Raw genomic sequence first — 22,204 nt, 5'->3', positions numbered from 1 at the left:
TGCTTGCTTATGAGATGGATCTGGATACAGCATACCAATGGATTTTGACTTTTTATTCAATTTGTTGACTTTTTATTCAATTTGCATGTCTGTGTCTTTGGGGCGTTTAATCCATTTAAATTTAGGATTAATATTGATATTTGTGAGTTTAATATTGTCATTTAATGCTAGCTGACTATTTTGCCCATTAGTTGATACAGATTCTTCATTATGAAGATATTCTTTACCTTTTCATAAGTTTTTGGGATGACTGATACTGGTTGTTCCTTTCTGTGTGTAGTGCTTTTTTAAGAAGCTCTTGTAAAGCAGGCCTGGTGGTGCTGAAATCTCTGAGTGCTTGCTTGTTTGCAAAAAATTTTATTTTTCCTTCATTTATGAAGCTTAGTTTGGCTGGATATGAGATTCTGGGTTGAAAATTCTTTTCTTTGAGGATATTAAATATTGACCCCCACTCTCTTCTAGTTTGTACGGTTTCTGCTAAGAGATCTGCTGTGAGTCTGATAGTCTTCCCTTTATGGGTAACCTGACCTTTCTCTCTAGCTGCCAGTTAGAATTTTCTCCTTTATTTCAACTCTGGTATATCTGAAGATTATGTGTCTTGGGGTTGCTGTTCTTGAGGAATATCTTTGTGATGTTCTCTGTATTACCTGAAGTTGAGTATTGTCCTGCCTTACTAGGTTAGGAAAGTTTTCCTGAATAATGTCCTGAAGAATATTTTCCAGCTTGGATTCATTCTCTTCATGACATTCAGGTACACCTACCAAATGTAAATTAGGTCTTTTCACATAGTCCCGTATTTCTTGGAGACTTTGCTCATTCCTTTTTACTTTTTCTTCTCTAATCTTGTCTTCTCTTTTCATTTCATTAAGTTGGTCTTCAACCTCTGATATCCTTTCTTCTGCTTGATCAATTCAGCTGTTTAAACCTGTGCATACTTCGCAGCGTTCTCATATTGTATTCTTCAGTTCCATTAATTCACTTATATTCCTTTCTAAATTGTCTATTCTCCTTAGGATTTCGTCAAACCTTTTTTCAGCCTTCTTAGTTTCTTTACATTGGGCTAGAACATGTTCTTTTAACTCACAGAAGTTTCTTATTATCCACCTTCTGAAGCCTAATTCTTTTATTGGAACGCACTCATTCTCCATGAGGCCTTGTTTCCTTGTTGATGAGGAACTGTGATCCCCTGTAGAGGGAGAGGCATTCCAATTTTGAGTATTCTCAGCCTTTTGACACTGGTTTCTTCCCGTCATTGTAAATTTATCCACCTGTCGTCTTTGTAATTATCGACTTTCAAATTAGGTCTCTGAGTGGATGTCCACCTTGTTGATTCCCAGTGTCAAAATCTGAGCAACCCACTGCGCTGGCTAAAACAGCAGTGTTAAGATTCTTAATGCTTTTCTGCCCGGAAAGCTCCGGTCTGGCTTCCCTCTTGAGTCCCTTTTTCAATCAGCTGAACGGGCGACTCCGCCTTCCGAGAGCTCCAAACGTCGACCAAAAGGGCATCCAGTCCCGTTTACTCTGCACCGAGAACTCTCCCGCCGGGCGCCAGCAAAACCACCGCGCCAGCCACAGGAGTCACGCTGGCGACCCGTGGGGCTTCTCCGCTGGGAATCTCCTAGTCCGTGAGCAACAAAAATTCGTCTGAAAGTGTGGCATCCTCTCGTTCTCTGCGCTTTCACTGGGTGCTACAATCCTGAGCTGCTAGTAATCGGCTATCTTGGATCTCTCTCCCCATTCCTGTTGTATAGAAGAAAAAATTTCAGCAAAAAGAAGTCAAGTAACTTGCCTAAAGTCACACCATAAGTGGTGTCAGAATTTACAAAGCCAGGCAATCTGATTCCAGCATTCATGCTCTTGAACTGGATAAGATTTTTATTTCCTAAATGTTGTCATCACCGTTGTCTTTTATTAGCCCCATATTTATGATTTATATTCTTCTCAGATCAAGCACCAATATATTAAACTGATAAGTGATGTCATCTTCACCATTATTTCTTCAGCCAGCTTGTTTTGTAACTGCCATTTTCTCTTCTCAGGCCATACTGTCAGACGGGTGAAATTACGTAGTCAAGGGAGCATAAGTGAATTCTTTAAAATACTTGTGCATTGGATAATTATTCTCATTAGTTTGGAGTGATATATGAATTTTTTTACATCAGTTATTTCCATGAAAACTTTTTATTGTAAATAATACATGCATATGTGCTTCTTAAAGTCGTACCTTATTTCAGGCAGTCAAAAAATGAGAATTTTCCATTCTCATCTGAAAAATAATTTGTATACTTTATGAGTACGAGATAATTAAGACCAAAAGAGATAGTAAAAATGTGCTAATAGTGAGTACATTTTGGCTGGGTGCAGTGGCTCATGCCTGTGATACCAGCAGTTTGGGAGGCGGAGGTGGGCAAACGACAAGGTCAGGCGTTGGAGACCAGCCTGACCAACACGGTGAAACCCCGTCTCTACTAAAAATACAAAAATTAGCTGGGCGTGGTGGTGCGCGCCTGTAATCCCAGCTAGTCAAGGAGACTGAGGCAGGAGAATTGCTTGAACCTGGGAGGTGGAGGTTGCAGTGAGCTGAGATGGAGCCATTGCACTCCAGCCTGGGCGACAGAGGGAGACTCTGTCTCAAAAAAGAAAGCAAGCAAGCCCAGGCGCGGTGGCTCACGCCTGTAATCCCAGCACTTTGGGAGGCCAAGGTGGGTGGATCACCTGAGGTCAGGAGTTAGAGACCAGTCTGGCCAACATGGAGAAACCCCCTCTCTACTAAAAATACAAAAAATTAGCCAGGCGTGCTGGTGCATGCCTGTCTGTAATCCCAGCTCCTTGGGAGGCTGAGGCGGGAGAGTTGCTTGAACTTAGGAGGCGGAGGTTGCAGTGGGCCGAGATAACGCCTAGACAATAAGAGCTAAACACTGTCTCAAAAAAAAGAAAAAAAGGGGGGCCGGGGCGAGGGCGCCTGCGCGCTGGGGGCGGCCTTTTCACGTGTCGGGAGGGCAGTATCGCGGGTCTCTCTTTGCCGCGGTGCGCCAGAGCAGAGTACGAGTCTGAGGCTGAGGGAGTCATGGCAGGACAGGCGTTTAGAAAGTTTCTCCCACTCTTTGACCGAGTATTGGTTGAAAGGAGTGCTGCTGAAACTGTAACCAAAGGAGGCATTATGCTTCCAGAAAAATCTCAAGGAAAAGTATTGCAAGCAACTGTAGTCGCTGTTGGATCGGGTTCTAAAGGAAAGGGTGGAGAGATTCAACCAGTTAGCGTGAAAGTTGGAGATAAAGTTCTTCTCCCAGAATATGGAGGCACCAAAGTAGTTCTAGATGACAAGGATTATTTCCTATTTAGAGATGGTGACATTCTTGGAAAGTACGTAGACTGAAATAAGTCTCTATTGAAATGGCATCAATGTGAAGCTGCCCATTCCACTGAAGTTCTGAAATCTTTCATCATGTAAATAATTTCCATATCTCTCTTTTATAATAAACTAATGATAACTGAAAAAAAAAAATAGCGAGTACATTTTTATTTGTGCTTCCTGAGACATTCTTGTACATACTCAGAAATGTTTTCGTTGAAACATTTCTGAGATAATAGGAAAATCTTTAAGTGTTGACTAAGAAAACAAATTCCTTTATTAATCTGAATTTTTTTTTTTTTTGAGACGGAGTTTCGCTCTTGTTACCCAGGCTGGAGTGCAATGGCGCGATCTCGGCTCACCGCAACCTCCGCCTCCTGGGTTCAAGCAATTCTCCTGCCTCAGCCTCCTGAGTAGCTGGGATTACAGGCACGCACCACCATGCCCAGCTAATTTTTTGTATTTTTAATAGAGACGGGGTTTCACCATGTTGACCAGGATGGTCTCGATCTCTTAACCTCGTGATCCACCCGCCTCGGCCTCCCAAAGTGCTGGGATTACAGGCTTGAGCCACCGCGCCCGGCCTTTTTTTTTTTTTTTTTTTTTTTGAATTAGAGTCTCACTCTATTACCCAGGCTGGAGTGCAATGGTGCGATCTCAGCTCAGTGCAACCTCCACCTCCCGGGTTCAAGCAATTCTGCTGCCTCAGTCTCCTTGAGTAGCTGAGATTACAGGCACACAAGAGATTCTCCCTTCCTCAGCCTCCCGGGGAATTACAGGCGTGTGCTGGGATTACAGGCGTCTGCTAATTTTTGTATTTTTAGTAGAGATGGGGTTTCACCACATTGGCTAGGGTGGTCTTGAACTTCAGACCTCGTGATCTGCCCACCTTGGCCTCCCAAAGTGCTGGGATTACAGGTGTGAGCCACAGGGTCCAGCCAAACTGAAAAATTAAATGGTTGATAGAATGTTACATTTTTATCTTTCTCTACTCTTAGCATCACTCTTGTCTAAAAATTAAAATTAATCAAGACAATCCATTATCATGTTACACTGTTTTAAATCTCTAAAATTAGGGTTCTTTTTTTCTTATTTTATTTTCAGAAGTTGGGATATCTAAAGAGGAAGCCTTAGAAACTCTGCAAATCCTAAGAAGAGAATGTCTCACAAATAAACCAAGATATGCTGGTACATCTGAGTCAGGCAAGAAGTGTACAGCACTGGAACTTCTTGAGCAGGAGCATACCCAGGGCTCCATAATTACCTTCTGTTCAGCACTAGATAATATTCTTGGGGGTGGAGTACCCTTAATGAAAACAACAGAAATTTGTGGTGCACCAGGCATTGGAAAAACACAATTATGGTAAAATAAAATGTTCTCCTTTTAAGGGCGGGTTTAATAACATGTTATGAAAGTAATATTTTGTACTGTGGGTTTATAGTCAGGAAACCAAGTAAGGTATATATGTGCTCTTAATTTTAAGTGTGTCTGTGCATCAAACAAAAATTAACTTACTATTTGTGTTACTTTAGCATCTCTTCTTGATAAATTGATGCAATTATTTTGATATGAAAAAATGTTTCTTTTGCAAATTGTAATGTAGTCATAAGGTTAAACAGGAAGTTTCTGCATTATTCATTCCTGAGACTGTGTTTGAAAGTCAGATGTTTGAAAGTAGATTTATGGCTAGGTGCAGTGGCTCATTCCTATAATCCCAGCACTTTGGGAGGTTGAGGGAGGAGGATCACTTGAGCCCAGGAGTTTGAGGCCCGCCTGGGAAACTGAGACCTCATTTCTACTAAAAATGAAAAATTAGCTGGGTGTGGTGGCACATGCTTGTGGTCCTAGCTATTTGGGAGGCTGAGGCAGGAGGATTGCTTGAGCCCGGGAGGTCAAAACTGCAGTGAGCCTTGATTGCGCCACTGCATTCCTGTCTGGGCAGCAGAGTGAGACCCCTATATTCAAAAAGAAAAAAGGCCAGGCGCTGTTGCTCACGCCGATAATCCCAGCACTTTGGGAACCTGAGGCGGGCAGATCACTGAGGTCAAAAGTTCGAGACCAGCCTGGCCAACGTGGCGAAACCCTATCTCTGCTAAAAATACAAAAAAATTAGCCAGGCATGGTGACACATAGTCCCAGCTACTCAGGAGGCTGAGGCAGGATAATGGCTTGAACCTGGGAACCACAAAAGGAGCTCTTGTTTAGCCCAGCTCCTCCCTCTCAGGACCCCAGGAGCCGAGACCCACTAATGGGAACATTAGTTGCCTACTTTTCCAGCTAGTTCTTAAGCTAGGCAGGCCATGAAGAGATAGCAGTCTCAGAAACCTTCATGCCCAAGACTCAGCTCCCGGGAAGGCATGGGTGGGTGTGGGAAATGGGGACTGATGTCTCCCAGGGGCCACTGGGGGCTGGCCTACAATCCCTTGCCAGGGCCTGAAAAGTGAGGGAGATTACAAAAGGGGGACGGCCAGTGAGAAGAGCCAAAAGGCTGCAGCTCTACAATGAGCGTGCAGACTAATCTAAATGATTGTTGCCTGAGTTTTTCATACCAAAAAAAAAGGTAACTGGCCAGTGTGTGCTTGTTACTGTCACTACACCCACTCGAGATCATTCCTGTTAATGACTCTGAGGCTTCACCCAACAGGCCATGGTGGAGGCAAGGAAATGTGGCATGGAGGTTGCATTGAGCTGAGATCATGCCACTGCACTCCAGCTTGGGTGACAGAGTGAGACTCTGTCTCAAAAAAAAGCAAAAATAGAAAGTAGATTTATGTATAATAAGGTGCTCCATTTCTAGAGGCCTGGAAATCATTAAAATATCCTTAATCTTGATTTTATAGACATGCCCTCCCCCCAGTCCAGTTGATTCACATATAGTCAATTGGTTCACTTACATCTGGAGCAATGAAGAGTTAGACATTTCTGTTGCCTTGGGAGTATATTTACATTTATAAAACTTTAGTGATACCTAACTTGTCATTATTTGGAGTTTCAAATATACTGCCTTAGATGATCATGATGATTTAGTTATTTGCCATCTTTCTCTTAACAGTATGCAGTTGGCAGTAGATGTGCAGATACCAGAATGTTTTGGAGGAGTGGCAGGTGAAGCAGTTTTTATCGATACAGAGGGAAGTTTTATGGTTGATAGAGTGGTAGACCTTGCTACTGCCTGCATTCAGCACCTTCATCTTATAGCAGAAAAACACAAGGGAGAGGGTAAGTTAGCAAATGATCCTCCTTTTTTCTCTATTAATAATTTGCATTTTCTGTATTAGTAATTTGCATTTGTGCCCATCTCATACCTCCGCAACAGATCATTTAGAATATGAAGCCTAATGACTTGACAATGAACTAGTGTTAAACTCTGCTACTACTCTTATAAAATGAGAAATGCCACAGCCTGGACTGGCTTTTTTTTCCTTCCCATTTATGGCCCTCACTTCTTACTGTAGAAGCTTTGGGACAAAACCTATGTATGTATTTCAGTCATCATAGTCCATCTTATTAGGTATAAGTTAATGTTTTTGGACACCTTAATATAAGTAACTGTTGTTAAATATATTCAATGTATAATAATTTCCATGTTGGTTTTCCAAAAACCAAAGGTAGCTTTGAAAACCAGGTCTGAGGCCAAGTGCAGCAGCTCATGCCTGTGATCCCAGCACTTTGGGATGCCGAGGTGGGTGGATCACCTGAGGTCATGAGTTCGAGACCAGCCTAACCAACATGATGAAACCCTGTCTCTATTAAAAATACAAAAATTAGCGAGGTATGGTGGTACATGCCTATAATCTCAGTTACTCAGGAGGCTGAGGCAGGAGAATCACTTGAACTCAGGAGGCAGAGGTTACCCTAAGCCCAGATTGTGCTGATGCACTCCAGCCTAGGTGACAGAGTAAGACTGTCTCTTAAAAACAACAACAAAAAAGAAAATTATGTCTGAAATGTTTGGATTATTAAGCAGATAGACATGGGGCTTTGGTTAGTATATAGCTGATTTCATGACTACACTAATTTTTTTTAACTTTTTTTTTTTTTTTTTTTTTTTGGAGACAGAGATGGGGTTTCACCATGTCGGCCATGCTGGTGTTGAACTCCTGACTGCCAGTAATCCACCCACCTCGGCCTCCCAAAGTGCTGAGATTACAGGCGTGAGCCACTGCGCCCTGGCCAACTGCACTGAGTTTTAAAGTGTTTGGCAGGTATCTTTGGTGCTTGTTAGGTGACAATAAAGTGGCTATAAAACAATTTTTTCGGTTTTTTGAGACAGAATCTTGCTTGACCTCCCAAAGTGCTGGGATTACAGGCATGAGCCTGGCCTAAAACAGTTTTTTGAAAGCTAATTTATATTCAAGTCCTTATTCTTTCAATTACTTATAAATTAAATGGCTTATAGATTGACTGTTTTCTTTTTTCTTTCTTTCTTTCTTTCTTTTCTTTCTTTCTTTTTTTTTTTTTTTTTTGATGGAGTCTTGCTCTGTCGCCCAGGCTAGAGTGCAGTGGTGCAATCTTGGCTCACTGCAACCTCCGCCTGCCTGGTTGAAGCAATTCTCCTGCCTCAGCCTCCTGAGTAGCTGGGACTACGGGTGGGCACCATCATGCCCAGCTAATTTGTGTTTTTAGTAGAGATGGAGTTTCACCATGCTGGCCAGGCTGGTCTCGAACTCCTGACCTTGTGATCCACTCATCTTGGCCTCCCAAAGTGCTGAGATTACAGGTGTGAGCCACCGTGCCCAGCCTGATTGACTATTTTCTTTTGCTTTGTTTTATTAATTTTTTGGATGTGTGAGGTCTTTATTCCTTCCTCTAGAAGTTTTTTTAAAACATGATGCTTTTCATAAGATTTTCTTTGTCTATTTCCTTTAAATGAGTGTAGTCAGCTTAGTCAGCTGCATTTTCTTTTTCATGGAGGTTCTAAGTATTCCATTTAGCTGTTGATTGACATGCTTACTGAAAGACTTTTGGGCACTGGCAGGATATGCCACCCCAAAATATGCCAGTTTGGCATAAGGATTTTTTTGAGCTGAAGGCAATTGAGAAGAAACAGATAAAGGAACTCTGCCCTTCCTCAAAGTTTTTTTTTGAGACGGAGTCTCACTCTTGTCACCCAGGCTGGAATGCAGTGGCGCAATCTTGGCTCACTGCAACCTCCGCCACCCAGGTGCAAGCAGTTCTCCTGCCTCAGCCTACTGAGTAGGATTATAGGCACCTACCACCATGCCTGGCTAATTTTTGTACTTTTAGTAGAGGTGGGGTTTTGCCATGTTGGCCAGGCTGGTCTCTAATTCCTGACCTCAGGTAATCTGCCCGCCTTGGCCTCCCAAAGTGCTGAGATACAGGCATGAGCCACCGTGCCCAGCCCCTTCCTTTATTTTTCTAAAAATAGGGCATAAATGTACAAAAGAGCCCCATCTTCCCTCTTTTACCAGGAAGACAAAAGTTCATCATCACAGACAGCTTTAGACCCTTATAAGCCTACATTTCAAAGTTTACTAGCTATTCTTTATCTCCAATTAGTTTCCCATGTATTTGCCTTACCACAATATTTGCTGCCATTAGAGACTCATGGTCCTTTTCCTTTGTCTTGTTACTTCTCTAAAAATTTATTGTACCTTCGGGAAGATAAGCCTAAATCTTTATTTTATTTATTTATTTTTGAGACAGAATCTGGCTCTGCTGCCCAGGCTGCAGTGCAGTGTTGCAGTCTTGACTCACTGCAGTCTCCACCTCCCAGGTTCAAGCAATTTTCCTGCCTCAGCCTCCGGAGTAGCTGCGAGCCGGGAATACAGGCGCATGCCACCATACCTAGCTAATTTTTGTATTTTTAGTAGAGACAGAGTTCACTGTGTTGGTCAGACTGGTTTCAAACTTCTTCTTTTTTTGGTCTCAAACTTCTTACTTCAAGTTATTCTACCTCGGCTTCCCTAAGTACTGGGATTATAGGTGTGAACTGCTATGCCCGGCCCCAAATCTAACCACTTTTGAGTTACTACTCTCTGGACTCCCCTGTGTTACAGGCACTGTGCACAGTTAATAAACTCTTTTTCTCTTGTTAATCTGTTTTTACCAGTCCAATTTATAGGGCTTCAGCCAAGAAGCCTAAGAGTGTAGCAGAAAAAAAAGATTTTTCCTCCCTTATACCTTAAGGCTACCTATGCTACAATGCGTGATTTTGTAATAGTGTCTTAAAATCTTACTGTAAATAGAGTGGGTGTAGCACTCAGATGTAAAGTTGTTTTTTTTTTTTTTTTTTTTTTTTTTTGAGACAGTCTCACTCTGTCACCCAGGCTGGCATGCAATGGCACGATCTTGGCTCACTGCAATTTCTGCTTCCTGGGTTCAAGCCATTCTCCTGCCTCAGCCTCCCAAGTAGCTGAGATTACAGGTGTCTGCCACCATGCCTGGCTGGTTTTTTTGTATCTTTAGTAGAAAGGGGATTTTACCATGTTGACCAGGCTGGTCTCAAACTCCTGACCTAGTGATTCACCTACCTTGGCCTCCTAAAGTACTGGAATTATAGGCATGAGACCCCCACGCCCAGCCTCAAACTATTTGTTTTTTGTTTTTTTAAACTTCTGACCTTGTGATCGACCCACCTCAGCCTCCCAAAGTGCTGGAATTATAGGCGTGAGCCACCAGCCCAGATACAAAGTTTTTAATGATTGGTATGAGAATAAATTGTCATTGTTGTGGTGAAAAATTGACTCTGTTAGGTACATGTTTGCAAGAGGCTATGTTTTCTATTGTTTTTTCAGTGTTAAAATTTAAGAACATTTTATTTATTTTTAATGTTTTACTTTTTTTGAAACAGTGCCTCACTTTGTCATCTAGGCTGCAATGCAGTAGCATGATGACAGTTCACTGCAGCTTTGATCTCCCTGGACTCAGGTGATCCTTTCACTTCAGCCCACAAAATAGCTGGAAGTACAGGCGGGCACCACCATGCCCAGCTAATTTTTTTTTTTTTTGTTTTATTTTTTTTAAACATCCAATCTAAGGAAGATTTTAAGTAATTGTCACTAGTTAAATATCAAATTATACTATAGCATTCAACAGAAAAAATGCTTCATTTGAACATTTTGCTAACTTTTTTTTTTTTTTTTCAGACGGAGTTTCGCTCTTGTTACCCAGGCTGGAATAAATGGCTCGATCTTGGCTCACCGCAACCTCCATCTCCTGGGTTTAAGCAATTCTCCTGCCTCAGCCTCCTGAGTAGCTGGGACTACAGGCGTGCGCCACCATGCCCAGCTAATTTTTGTATTTTTAGTAGAGACGGGGTTTCACCATGTTGACCAGGATGGTCTTGATCTCTTGACCTCGTGATCCACCCGCCTTGGCCTCCCAAAGTGCTGGGATTATAGGCTTGAGCCACCATGCCTGGCCTGCTAACCTTTTTTTTTTTTTAAGAGACCAAGTTTTATTCTGTTACCCAGGTTGGAGTCCAGTGGCACAATCACAGCTTACTATAGCCTTGACCTCCCAGGCTCAAGCAATCCTCTTACCTTAACCTCCTAAGTAGCTAAGACTATAGTTGCACTCTACCACACCTAATTTTTGTATTTTTTGCAGATAGTGGGATTTTGCCACGTTGCCCAGGCTGCCATTAACTTAATTTGTAGTCCTGAGGAAAAAAACAAGAAAAACTTCATTATGTTACTTCTGCTCAATGAAGCCAGTGACTAGAAATGTTAAAAGGCGTCCTGGTGCAGTGGCTCATGCCTATAATTTCAGCACTTTGGGAGGCTGAGGCAGGCGGATCACCTGAGGTCAGCAGTTCGAGACCAGCCTGGCCAACATGTTGACACTCCATCTCTACTAAAAATACAAAAATTAGCCAGGCATGGTGGTGAGCACCTGTAATCTCAGCTACTCGAGAGGCTGAGGCAGATGAATCACTTGAGCCCAGAGGCTCTAGAGGTTGCAGTGTGTGGAGATCATGCCACTGCACTCCAGCCTGGGTGACAAGAGTGAGACTTTATCTCAAAAAATAGAAAAAATCAAGTGGCTAGGCACAGTGTTTTATGCCTGTAATCCCAGTGCTTTGGTAGGCTGCGGCAGGAGGATTCCTTGAGCCTAGGAGTTGGAGATTGCAGTGAGCTATGATTGCTACAGTGCTCCAGCCTGGGCATCAGAGTGAGACCTCACCTCTAAAAAATTAAGAGAAATCAGGAATTATGAACTGATAGTTTATAGTAATTTTTGCTACAGTTTGTCATCTTTCAGTTAAATAATTTTGTTATCCAAAGGAGAACATTTTGTTATTAAAAAGTATTGTTTTCCTACAATTGCCAGCACATCCAAATAGGTAAAACTAATTAAGATTGTTTTGTTGTTTCAGAACACCGAAAAGCTTTGGAGGATTTCACTCTTGAAAATATTCTTTCCCATATTTATTATTTTCGCTGTCGTGACTACACAGAGTTACTGGCACAAGTTTATCTTCTTCCAACTTTTCTTTCAGAACACTCAAAGGTATGAGTCAGACTACTCAAATGTAACTAACCAAGTATTTTATATTTGTTTTGTGCATAGGTGTGTAGTATATGCCCAGAGTAAGAAATTGAAATAATATGGAAAGAAGTTTCATTTCCAGTATAGTGGGATAGCTATACTATACCTAGAAAGTATAGTATACTATACCTAGAAATGTATGAAATGAAAAATAAAAACTTCCTTCTGCTACTGTTTCCTAGTGCCTCCTGCCAAAGTTGATCACTATTGGCCAGGTACAGTGGCTCGTAGTTGTAATTCCAGCACTTTGGGAGGCCAAGGTGTGAGGATTACTTGAGCCCAGTAGTTCCAGACCAGCCTGGGCAACATAGTAAGACATTGTCTCAGGCTGGGCATGGTGGCTCATGCCTATAATCCTAGCACTTTGGGAGGCCGAGGCAGGTAGATCGTGAGGTCAAGAGATCAAGACCATCCTGGTCAACATGGTAAAACCCCATTTCTACATTATACAAAAATTAACTGTGTATGGTGGAGTATGCCTGTAGTCCCAGTTACTCGGGAGGCTGAGGCAGGAGAATTGCTTGAACCCAGGAGGTGGAGGTTGCAGTGAGCCGAGATCATGCCATTGCACTCCAGCAATGGGTAATAAGAGTAAAACTCTGTCTCAAAAAAAAAAAAAAAAAAAAAAAAAAAAAAAAAAGGCATTGTCTCTACAAAAAAAAAAAAAAAAATGCCATGTGTGGTGTAGCTGTAGTAGTCTCAGCTACTGAAAGCCAAGGTGGAACAGGGCTGAGGTGGGAGGATTGTTTAAGCCCAGCAGTTGAATGCTACATTGAGCTACCATGCTATCATACATGGCCTTTTTTTTTTTTTTTTTTTTTTTTTTTTTTGATAGAAATGGAGTCACTTCCTGGGGTCAAGCGATTTCTCTTCTTGGCCTCCCAAAGTACTGGGATTACAGGCATGAGTCACTGTGCCTGGCCCTTTAATTTTGATAAACATTAGTGACAGAGATTCTCCTTGAAACCTCTGCTTCTCATGTTCAGGTGATTCTCCTGCCTCGGCCTCTCAAATAGCTGGGACTCCCAGCATGCGCCACTGTGCCTGGCTAATTTTTTTGTTTTTGTATTTTTAGTAGAGACAGGGTTTTGCATGTTGGCTAGGCTGAAGGGAACTTGGCCCCATCCCATCTTTGGCCTGCCCAGCCCAGTCTTAGCAAAGAATCCTGCTATCAGTTCAGAGAGAATTTCTCACACTTGATAGTCTGATCACCCTTGATATCTGATCACATTCCTCATTTCCTACCTTCGATGTTCAAATCCTTGGCCTGCCTTTATTTATTTATTTATTTTTTTTTTTAATAACGGGGTTTCACCATGTTGGTCAGGCTGGTCTTGAACTCCCGACCTCAGGTGACCCACCCGCCTTGGCCTCCAAAGTGCTTAGATTACAGGCATGAGCCACCACGCCCGGCCTTTTTTTTTTAATTTTTAGTTTTTTGATTTCACGGAGTCTTGCTCTGTTTCCCAGGCTGGAGTGCAGTGGCGGGATCTTGGCTCACCGCAACCTCTGCTTCTCATGTTCAGGTGATTCTCCTGCCTCGGCCTCTCAAACAGCTGGGACTACAGGCGTGCACCACTGCGCCTGGCTAATTTTTTTTTTTTTTTGTATTTTTAGTAGAGACAGGGTTTTGCATGTTGGCTAGGCTGGTCACCTGGCTGGCCTGCCTTTAATAAGTATCCTGTTAGGTCAGTTTAGTAAGAGTTTCCTTACCCATGATGTCTCACTGTTAGAAATTGTCTATCCACTGACTCCTTCACCTGCTCTTTTTTTTTTTTTCTCTTGAGATGGAGTCTCAGTCTGTCACCAGGCTGGAGCGCAGTGGCGCAATCTCAGCTCACTGCAGCCTCCACCACGACGCCCAGCTAATTTCTTTGGGTTTGTTTTTAGTAGAGACAGGTTTCACCCTGTTGGCCAGAATGGTCTTGATCTCTTGACCTCGTGATCCACCTCCCTTTGCCTCCCAAAGAGTTGGGTTTACAGGCGTGAGCCACCATGCCTGGCCTCACCTTGCTCTTGGCTATGAATCCCCACTTGTCCTTGTATTCTGATTTGAACCCAATCTCTCCCCTATTGTGATATCCCTTTTGGAATAGCCTTGAATAAAGTCTCCTTACTGTTTTAAGAAGTATTAGAATAATTTTTTTAAACACAAATTGCCCTTCAGAAAGATTGCATCAATTTCTACTCTTATTAACAATATATTAGAATGCCTGTTATCCATTATCCTGATCTTATGAATATTTTTGCCAGAATTCTGCATAGAAAATGCCATCTCTTTGTTTACTTCAACCTCCAACTCCCAGGTTCAAGTGATTCTCCCACCTCAGGCTCCCATGCAGCTGGGATTACAGGCATTTGTCACCACCCCTGGCTAATTTTTTGTGTTTTTAGTAGAAACGAGGTTTCACCATGTTGACCAGGCTGGTCTTGAACTCCTGACCTCAGATGATCTGCCTGCCTCGGCCTCCCAAAGTGCTAGGATTACAAGTGTGACCTATCATGCCCAGCCTCAGATCTGAGTCTTTAATTCATTTTTTTTGGTTTTTGTATATGGCAAGAGATGGGGGTCTAGTTTTCTTCTGCATATGTTATCCAGTTTCCCAGCACCGTTTATTAAAGAGACTGTCCTTTTCCAATGTATGTTCTTGGTACCTTTATTGAAATTGAGTTTACTATAGGCATATGAATTTGTTTCTGGGTTCTGGGTTCTGTTCCATTGGTCTATGTGTACATTTTTATGCCAGCACCATGCTGTTTTCATTACTGCAGCTCTGTAGTATAATATGAAGTCAAGTAATGTGATTTCTCCAGTTTTGTTCTTTTTGCTCAGGATAGCTTTGGCTATTCTGGGTCTTTTATGTATGTTGATTTTTGTTTCCTGTAACTTCACTGAATTTCTTTATCAGTTCTAATAGTTTTATGGTGGAGTCTTTAGGTTTTTCCAAATATAAGATCATATCATCTGCAAACAAGGATAATTTGACTTCTTCCTTTCCAATGTGGACATCCTTTGTTTTTTTCTCATTCCTGATTGCTCTCGCTAGGATTTCCAATACTATGTTGAATAACAGTGGTTAAAATGAGCATCTTTGTGGTGTTCTAGATTTTAGTTCAGTTTTTCCTCATTCAGTATAGTATTAGCTGTGGGTCTGTTGCATATGGCTTTTATAGTGTTGAGGATGTTCCTCACTATACCCAGCTTTATGAGAGTTTTTATTAAGAAAGAATTTTGAATTTTATCAAATGCTTTTTTTAGCATCAGTTGAAAATATGTGGGTTTTTTTTTTTTTTTTTAAATAGAGATGAGGTTTCACCATATTGGTCAGGCTGGTCTCGAACTCCTGACCTCAGGTGATCCACCCGCCTAGGCCTCCCAAAGTGCTGGGATTACAGGCGTGAGCCACCGCACCCAGCCTGAAAATACGTGGTTTTTGTCTTTCGTTCTGTTGATATGATGTATCACATTGATTGATTTGCATATGTTGAACCATCTTTGCATCCCTGCGATAAATAAATCCCATTTGGTCATGGTGAATGATCTTTTAATGTATTGTTGGATTCAGGTTGCTAGTATTTTGTTGAGGATTTTTGCCTTAATGTTCATCAAGGATGTTTGCCTATGGTTTTCTTTTTTTTTTTTTTTAATGTGTCTTTGTTTGGTTTTGGTATCAGGATAATACTGGCCTTGTTGAGTGAGTTTGGAGGGTTTTTTTCCTCTATTTTTCAGAATAGTTTGAGCAGGATTGGTGTTCTTTAAATGTTTGTTAGGCCAGGCGCAGTGGCACATGCTGGTAATCCCAGCACTTTGGGAGGCTGAGGCAGGCAGAGTACGAGGTCAGGAATTCAAGACCAGCCTGGCCAACATAATGAAACTCTGTCTCTACTAAAAATACAAAAATTAGCTGGGTGTGATGGTGGGCGCCTGTAATCTCAGCTACTTGAGAGGCTGAGGCAGGAGAATTGCTTGAAACTGGAAGGTGGAGGTTGCAGTGAGCTGAGATTGCACCACTGCACTCCAGCCTGGGCAACAAGAGCAAAACTCCGTCTGAATGAATGAGTGAGTGAATGAATGCATGAATAAATAGATAAATGTTTGCTAAATAAAATTCAGCAGCAAAGCCATGGGGTCTTGGGCTTTTCTTTGCGGGGAGACTTTATTTTGGCTTCTGTTTTCTTGCTTGTTATTGGTCTGTTCAGGTTTTGAATCTCTTCATAGTTAATCTTGGTATGTTGCATGTGTCTAGGAATTTGTCTGCTTCTTCTGTTTTCCAATTTATTGGCACGTAGTTGCTCATAGTAGCCTCTAATGATCTTTTGAATTTCTGTGATATTGGTTGTAATGTCTCTGTTTTCATCTCTGATTTTATTTATTTAGATCTTAGTCTGCCTAAAGGTTTGTTGATTTTCTTTTCAAAAAACTTTTTGTTTTATTAATCTTTTGTTTTCCTTGTTTTAATTCCATTTATTTCTACTCTGATCTTTTTTTTTTTTTTTTTTTTTTTTTTTTGAGACTGAATCTCGCTCTGTGCCTAGGCTGGAGTGCAGTACACATGATCTCAGCTCATTGCAACATCCGCCTCTTGAGTTCAAGCAATTCTCCTGCCACAGCCTCCTGTGTAGCTGGGATTACAGGTGCCCACCACCACTCCCAGCTAATTTTTGTATTTTTTGTACAATTGGGGTTTTACCATCTTGGCCAGGCTGATCTTGAACTCCTGACCTCAAGTGATCTGCCTGCCTCAGCCTCCCAAAGTGCTGAGATTACAGGCATGAGCCACCACGCCTGGCCTTCTGATCTTTATTATTTCTTTTATTTTACTAATTTTAGGTTTGGTTTGCTTTTGCTTTTCTAGTTCTTTAAGGTGCATCATTAGGTTACTTGCTGTTTTTCTACTTTTGTTTTGTTTTTTTTTGAGACAGTCTCTCTCTATTGCACAGGCTGGAGTGCAGTAGCACAATTTTGGCTAACTGCAACCTCTGCCTCCCAGGTTCAAGCAATTCTCCTGCCTCAGCCTCCCTAGAAGCTAGGACTACAGGCATGCACCACCTGCCTGGCCAATTTTTTGTATTTTTAGTAGAGACAGGGTTTCACCATGTTGGCCATGCTGGTCTTGAACTTCTGATGTCAGGTGATCTGCTCACCTCAGCTTTCCAAAAAATGTTGGGATTATAGGCATAAACCACCACACCTGGCCCAGTTTTTCTACTTATTTGATATAGATGCCTATAGCTATAAACTTTCCTCTCAGTACTGCTTTTGCAGTATCCCATAGTTTTGGTATGTTGTATTTCCATTATTTTTTTTCAAGAAATTTTTTAAATATCTTAATTTCTTCAGTGACCCCACTGGTCATTCAGGAACATATTGTTTAATTTTCATATTTTCGTTTAGTTTCCAAAATTCCACTTGTTACTGATTTCTAGGTTCATTGCATTGTGGTCAGAAAATACTTGATATTATTTCAACTTTTTTGAATTTTTAAAAGATACTCCTCCTGATGGGTTGTATGCATCTTAGGAATTTATCTGTTTCTTCTAGGTTTTCACTGGCATATCGTTGCTCATGGGGCTTCTGATGAATTTCTCTGGTATTGGTGGTAATTTTTTCTTCTTCATTCTCTGATTTTGTGTCTTCTCACTTTTTTTGGCCTATCATATGGATTATATGGTCTATTTCTTTATTTACTGAGATGGAGTCTCACTCTGTCGCCAGGCTGGAGTGCAGTGGCATGATCGCAGCTCACTGCAACCTCCACCTCCCGGGTTCAAGTAATTCTCCTGCCTCAGCCTCCTGAGTAGCTAGGACTATAGGCACACACCACCAGGCCCAGCTAATATTTGTATTTTTAGTAGAGACGGGATTTCACCACGTTGGCCAGGATGGTCTCAAACTTCTCACCTCATGATTTGCCCTCCTTGGCCTCCCAAAGTGCTGGGATTACAGGCGTGAGTCACCACACCTGGCCTGTATGTTCTGTTCTTTAGAATGATCCATGTGCTGAGAAGAATGTGTATTCTGCAGCAATTGGATTAAATGTTCTATACTTATCTATTAGGTCCATTTGGTCTATAATGCAAATTAAATCTGATGTTTCTCTGCTGATTTTCTATCTGGATGATCTGCCCAATGCTGTAAATGGGGTGCTGAAGTCTTCAACTAGTGTATTGGGATCTTTCTCTCCTTTTAACTCTCTTAGTATTTGTTTTAACTCTATCAATATTTGCTTTATAGTAGCAACACTGGATGCTTCAGTGTCGGGGACGGTCGAGATGGCACGTCTGCCGGGGATCTCTCGACCTGCAAGAGGGTCCCAAAACCTGGAAGAAAGCGTGCGCTTAAATAAAGAAAGAGAGAACGGGGGTCTGGAGGGCTGAGAAGGCAGTGCCTAAACAGCAAATTTATTTTTCAAAGGCCAGGAATAAATACACTTTCTTTGCTCTGGTTTACGTCATTGCAAGAGGAAATGCAAATCTATACCTTACATGGCCTATACAATAGAGAAGTCAGATACACAATCAGTGATTGTAAAAAGTAAGAGAATTTCCTGTGATCACAAAGCTTATTTACATCCAGACATTATTCCTCATGGCTGCAGGTATTTTTGGTTTGATCTTGTTTTAGGACTCACATGTGAAAAGGTTTTCTGGTTTTGCTCATCAGAATATCTTTTTTTTTTTTTTTTTTTTAAGACAGAGTTTCACTCTTGTTACCCAGGCTGGAGTGCAATGGCGCGATCTCGGCTCACTGCAACCTCCGCCTCCTGGGTTCAAGCAATTCTCCTGCCTCAGCCTCCTGAGTAGCTGGGATTACAGGCACGCACCACCATGCCCAGCTAATGTTTTGTTTGTTTGTTTGTTTGTTTGTGACGGAGTTTCGCTCTTGTTGCCCAGGCTGGAATGCAATGGCGAGATCTCGGCTCACCGCAACCTCTGCCTCCTGGGTTCAGGCAATTCTCCTGCCTCAGCCTCCTGAGTAGCTGGGATTACAGGCACGTGCCACCACGCCCAGCTAATTTTTAGTATTTTTAGTAGAGATGGGGTTTCACCATGTTGACCAGGATGGTCTCGATCTCTTGACCTCGTGATCCACCCTCCTCGGCCTCCTAAAGTGCTGGGATTACAGGCTTGAGCCACTGCGCCCGGCCTAGAATATCTTTTAACCAGATTCCCCTTTGTCTGCTCCTGACTCAACTTATCTCAACTCTCCCTATTCAGGAGTCTCTGAGTCTGGGATCAAAGCCATCTGTACAGTAGCATTTGCTTTGCAAATATCCCCGCAGTTAAACCATTATCTAGGGTACAAGGCAGTCATGCAAGTAAAGAAAAGGTTAAAGTTATTCTTAAAGAAAGAATCATGAAAGTTAAAAGCAGAAACTGGTTGCTGGTATGGAGTCACTTAGTCTAGCAACCCCGCATAGTTTAGGCCCAAACAATATCGTGGTTGATATTAGAAACTGATCAGTCATCTTTCAGTTCCTTCTTTCTAATAGCTCGACTGCCTCCAGCAGGAAACTGTGTTTGGGATCAAGCTCACCGTGTAGTGAGACCCACGCCTTTTGGGGGTCTCACACGGGAACGTTCCCCACACTTCAGTGTTGGGTATATACATATTTACAATTGTCATATTCTCTTGCAGAATTGACCCTTTTATCAGTATACAGTGGTCTTCTTTGTGTCTTTGTATAGTTTCTGTCTTGAAATCTATTTTGTCTGATAAAAGTATCACTATTCCTCTTTTTTGGTTTCCATTTGCATGGAATATTTTTTTTCCGTCTTTTAATTTTCAGTCTGTATATGTCTTCATAAGTGAAGTATGTTAGCGTGTTTCAGGCAACAGGCTGTTGAGTTGTTTTTTTTTTTTTCAATCAGCCCCCCTATGTCTTTCGATTGGAGAGTTTAGTCCATTTACATTCAGTGTTATCACTGGTAAGTCAGAACTCACTCCTGCCATTTTGTTATTTGTTTTCTGGTCTTCTTTTCCTTCCTTTCTTTCTTTTAGTGAAGGTGGTTTTCTCTGGTGGTATGTTTTGATTTTTTGCTTTTTATTTTTTTGTGTATCTGTTGTATATTTTTTCATTTGAGATTACCCTAAGGCTTGCAAATAATAGCTTATAACTCATTATTTTAAACTGATGACAATTTAACATTGGTTGTGTAAATAAATAAGCAAAGAGAAAACTAATAAAAACTCTCTAATTTTGTCCCCCCCTTTTTAACTTTTTGTTGTTTCTGTTTTGTTTTTAACTTTTAAGTTCAGGAGTACTGTACAGGTTTGTTATATAGGTAAACTCATGTCATAGGGGTTTGTTGTCCAGACTATTTCATCTGGCATTTGGTCTAGCACCCGTTAGTTATTTTTCCTGATCCTTTCTCTCCTCCCATCCTCCACCCTCCAGTAGACCCCATTGTCTGTTGTTTCCCTCCATGTGACCATGTGTTCTCATCATTTAGCTCTTCTTAAAAGTAAGAACATACAGTATTTGGTTTTCTGTTCCTGCATTAGTTTGCTAAGGATAATGGTCTCTGGCTCCTTTTTCGTTGTTCTATGTAATATACTGTACTGTCTATGTCTTGGAAAGTGGTTGTTTTTGATAGGTCCATCTTTCAGTCTTTCTACTTAAGATATGAGTAGTTTGCACACCATAATTACATTGTGGGGTTTTGTTTGTTTGTTTGTTTGTTTTTTCTTGAGATGGAGTCTCCACTCTGTTGCCCAGGCTGGAGTACAAGGGCACAATCTCGGCTCACTGCAACCTCCGCCTCCCAGGTTCAAGTGATTCTCCTGCCTTAGCCTCCCAAGTAGCTGGTATTACAGGCACCTACCACCATATCCGGCTAATTTTTGTATTTTTAGTAGAGATGGGGTTTTACCATGTTGGCCAGGCTGGTTTCGAACTCCTGACCTCAGGCAGTCTGCCTGCCTCAGCCACCCAAAGTGCTGGGATTATAGGCAGGAGCCATTGCACTGGCCTAATTATATTCTTATACTATTCTGTGTACTTAACTATTGCCAGTGAGTTTTGTACTTTCAGATGGTTTCTTATTGCTCATTAACATCCTTTTCTTTTAGGTTGAAGAACTCTCTAGCATTTCTTATAAGGATAGGTCTGGTGTTGATGAAATCTCTTAGCTTTTATTTGTCTGGGAAAGACTTTATCCTTCATGTTTGAAGGCTATTTTTGCCAGATATACTATTCTAGGGTAAAAGTTTTTTCCTTGAGCACTTTAAATATGTCATGCCGCTCTCACCTGGCGTCTGAGGTTTCCACTGAAAAGTCTGCTGCCAGACATATTGGCGCTGCTTTGTAAGTTGTTTCTTTTCTCTTGCTCCTTTTCAGATTTTTTTTTTATCCTTGACCTTTGGGAGTTTAATTAATAAATGTCTTGAGGTGGTCTTATTTGGCTTAAATCTGCTTGGTCTTCTAGAACCTTTTTGCACTTGAACATTGATATCTTTCTCTAGGTTTGGGAAGCTCCATATTTATCCCTTTGAATAAATTTTCTACTCCTATCTCTCTGCCTCCTCATTAAGGCCAGTAACTTCTATATTTGCCCTTTTATATATACATAGAGAGGGATGATGGTCTCATTTTGTTGCCCTTTTATATATATAGAGAGAGATGGTGGTCTCCCAGGCTGGTCCTCAACTCTTGACCTCAAGCCATCCTCCCACCTTGGCCTCCCAGTGTTGGGATAACAGGTGTAAGCCACCACACCTGCCAGATTTGCCCTTTGATGCCATTTTCTAGATCTTGTAGGCATGCTTCATTCTTTTTTTTTTTTTTCTAGATAGAGTCTCTCTCTGTTGCCCAGGCTGGAGTGCAGTGGCATGATCTCAGCTCGCTGCAGCCTCCATCTCCTGGGTTCCAGTGATTCTCATGCCTCAGCCTCCCATGTACCTGGGACTACAGGTGTGTGTCACCATGCACAGCTAATTTTTATATTTTTAGTAGAGATGAGGTTTCCCTATGTCGCCCAGGTTGATCTTGAACTCCTGGCCTGAAGCTATCCACTTACCTTGGCCTTCCAGAGTGCTGGGATTACAGGTGTGAGCCACCACATCCAGCTGCTTCATTCTTTTCAATCTTTATGCTTTTGTTTCCTCTGACAGCATATTTTCAAATAGCCTGTCTTCAGGTTCACTAATTCTTTCTTCTGCTTGATTAGTACTGCTGGTGAGAGACTCTGATGCGTTCTTCAGTATGTCAACTGCATTTTTAAACTCCATAATGTCTGCTTGATTCTTTTTTTGTTTTCGTTTGCTTGTTTTTTTGTAGAGACAGGATCTCAGTATGTTTCCCAGGCTGGTCTCGAACTCCTGGGCTCAAGCACAC

The 22,204-nt window shown here is 41.7% G+C and overlaps 2 protein-coding genes across 2 annotated transcripts in view; both read left to right on the top strand.

The window, feature by feature from the left end:
• Positions 1-22,204, top strand: part of RAD51C (RAD51 paralog C) — a 64,787-nt gene that overhangs the window by 2,736 nt on the left and 39,847 nt on the right. Inside the window, exons 2-4 of the mRNA XM_074388089.1 lie at positions 4,457-4,715; positions 6,406-6,572; positions 11,695-11,828. Of these exons, the coding sequence (XP_074244190.1) occupies positions 4,457-4,715; positions 6,406-6,572; positions 11,695-11,828 (560 nt within the window). The remainder of the gene's footprint in view (positions 1-4,456; positions 4,716-6,405; positions 6,573-11,694; positions 11,829-22,204) is intronic.
• Positions 2,959-3,523, top strand: LOC120366919 (10 kDa heat shock protein, mitochondrial). Its single transcript, XM_039477031.2, has one exon. It carries the CDS (start codon positions 3,068-3,070, stop codon positions 3,374-3,376), a length of 309 nt encoding a protein of 102 aa, XP_039332965.1. The 5' UTR covers positions 2,959-3,067; the 3' UTR covers positions 3,377-3,523.

Source organism: Saimiri boliviensis, chromosome 17, assembly GCF_048565385.1.
Source record: "Saimiri boliviensis isolate mSaiBol1 chromosome 17, mSaiBol1.pri, whole genome shotgun sequence".
NCBI lineage: Eukaryota > Metazoa > Chordata > Mammalia > Primates > Cebidae > Saimiri > Saimiri boliviensis.
Note: the sequence above shows the minus strand (reverse complement) of the source record. Positions and strands in the feature narration are given on the sequence as shown.

Bases quoted from the DNA above. Each gene is read 5' to 3' on its own strand.
- LOC120366919 (XM_039477031.2), top strand. From the start codon at position 3,068: ATGGCAGGACAGGCGTTTAGAAAGTTTCTCCCACTCTTTGACCGAGTA.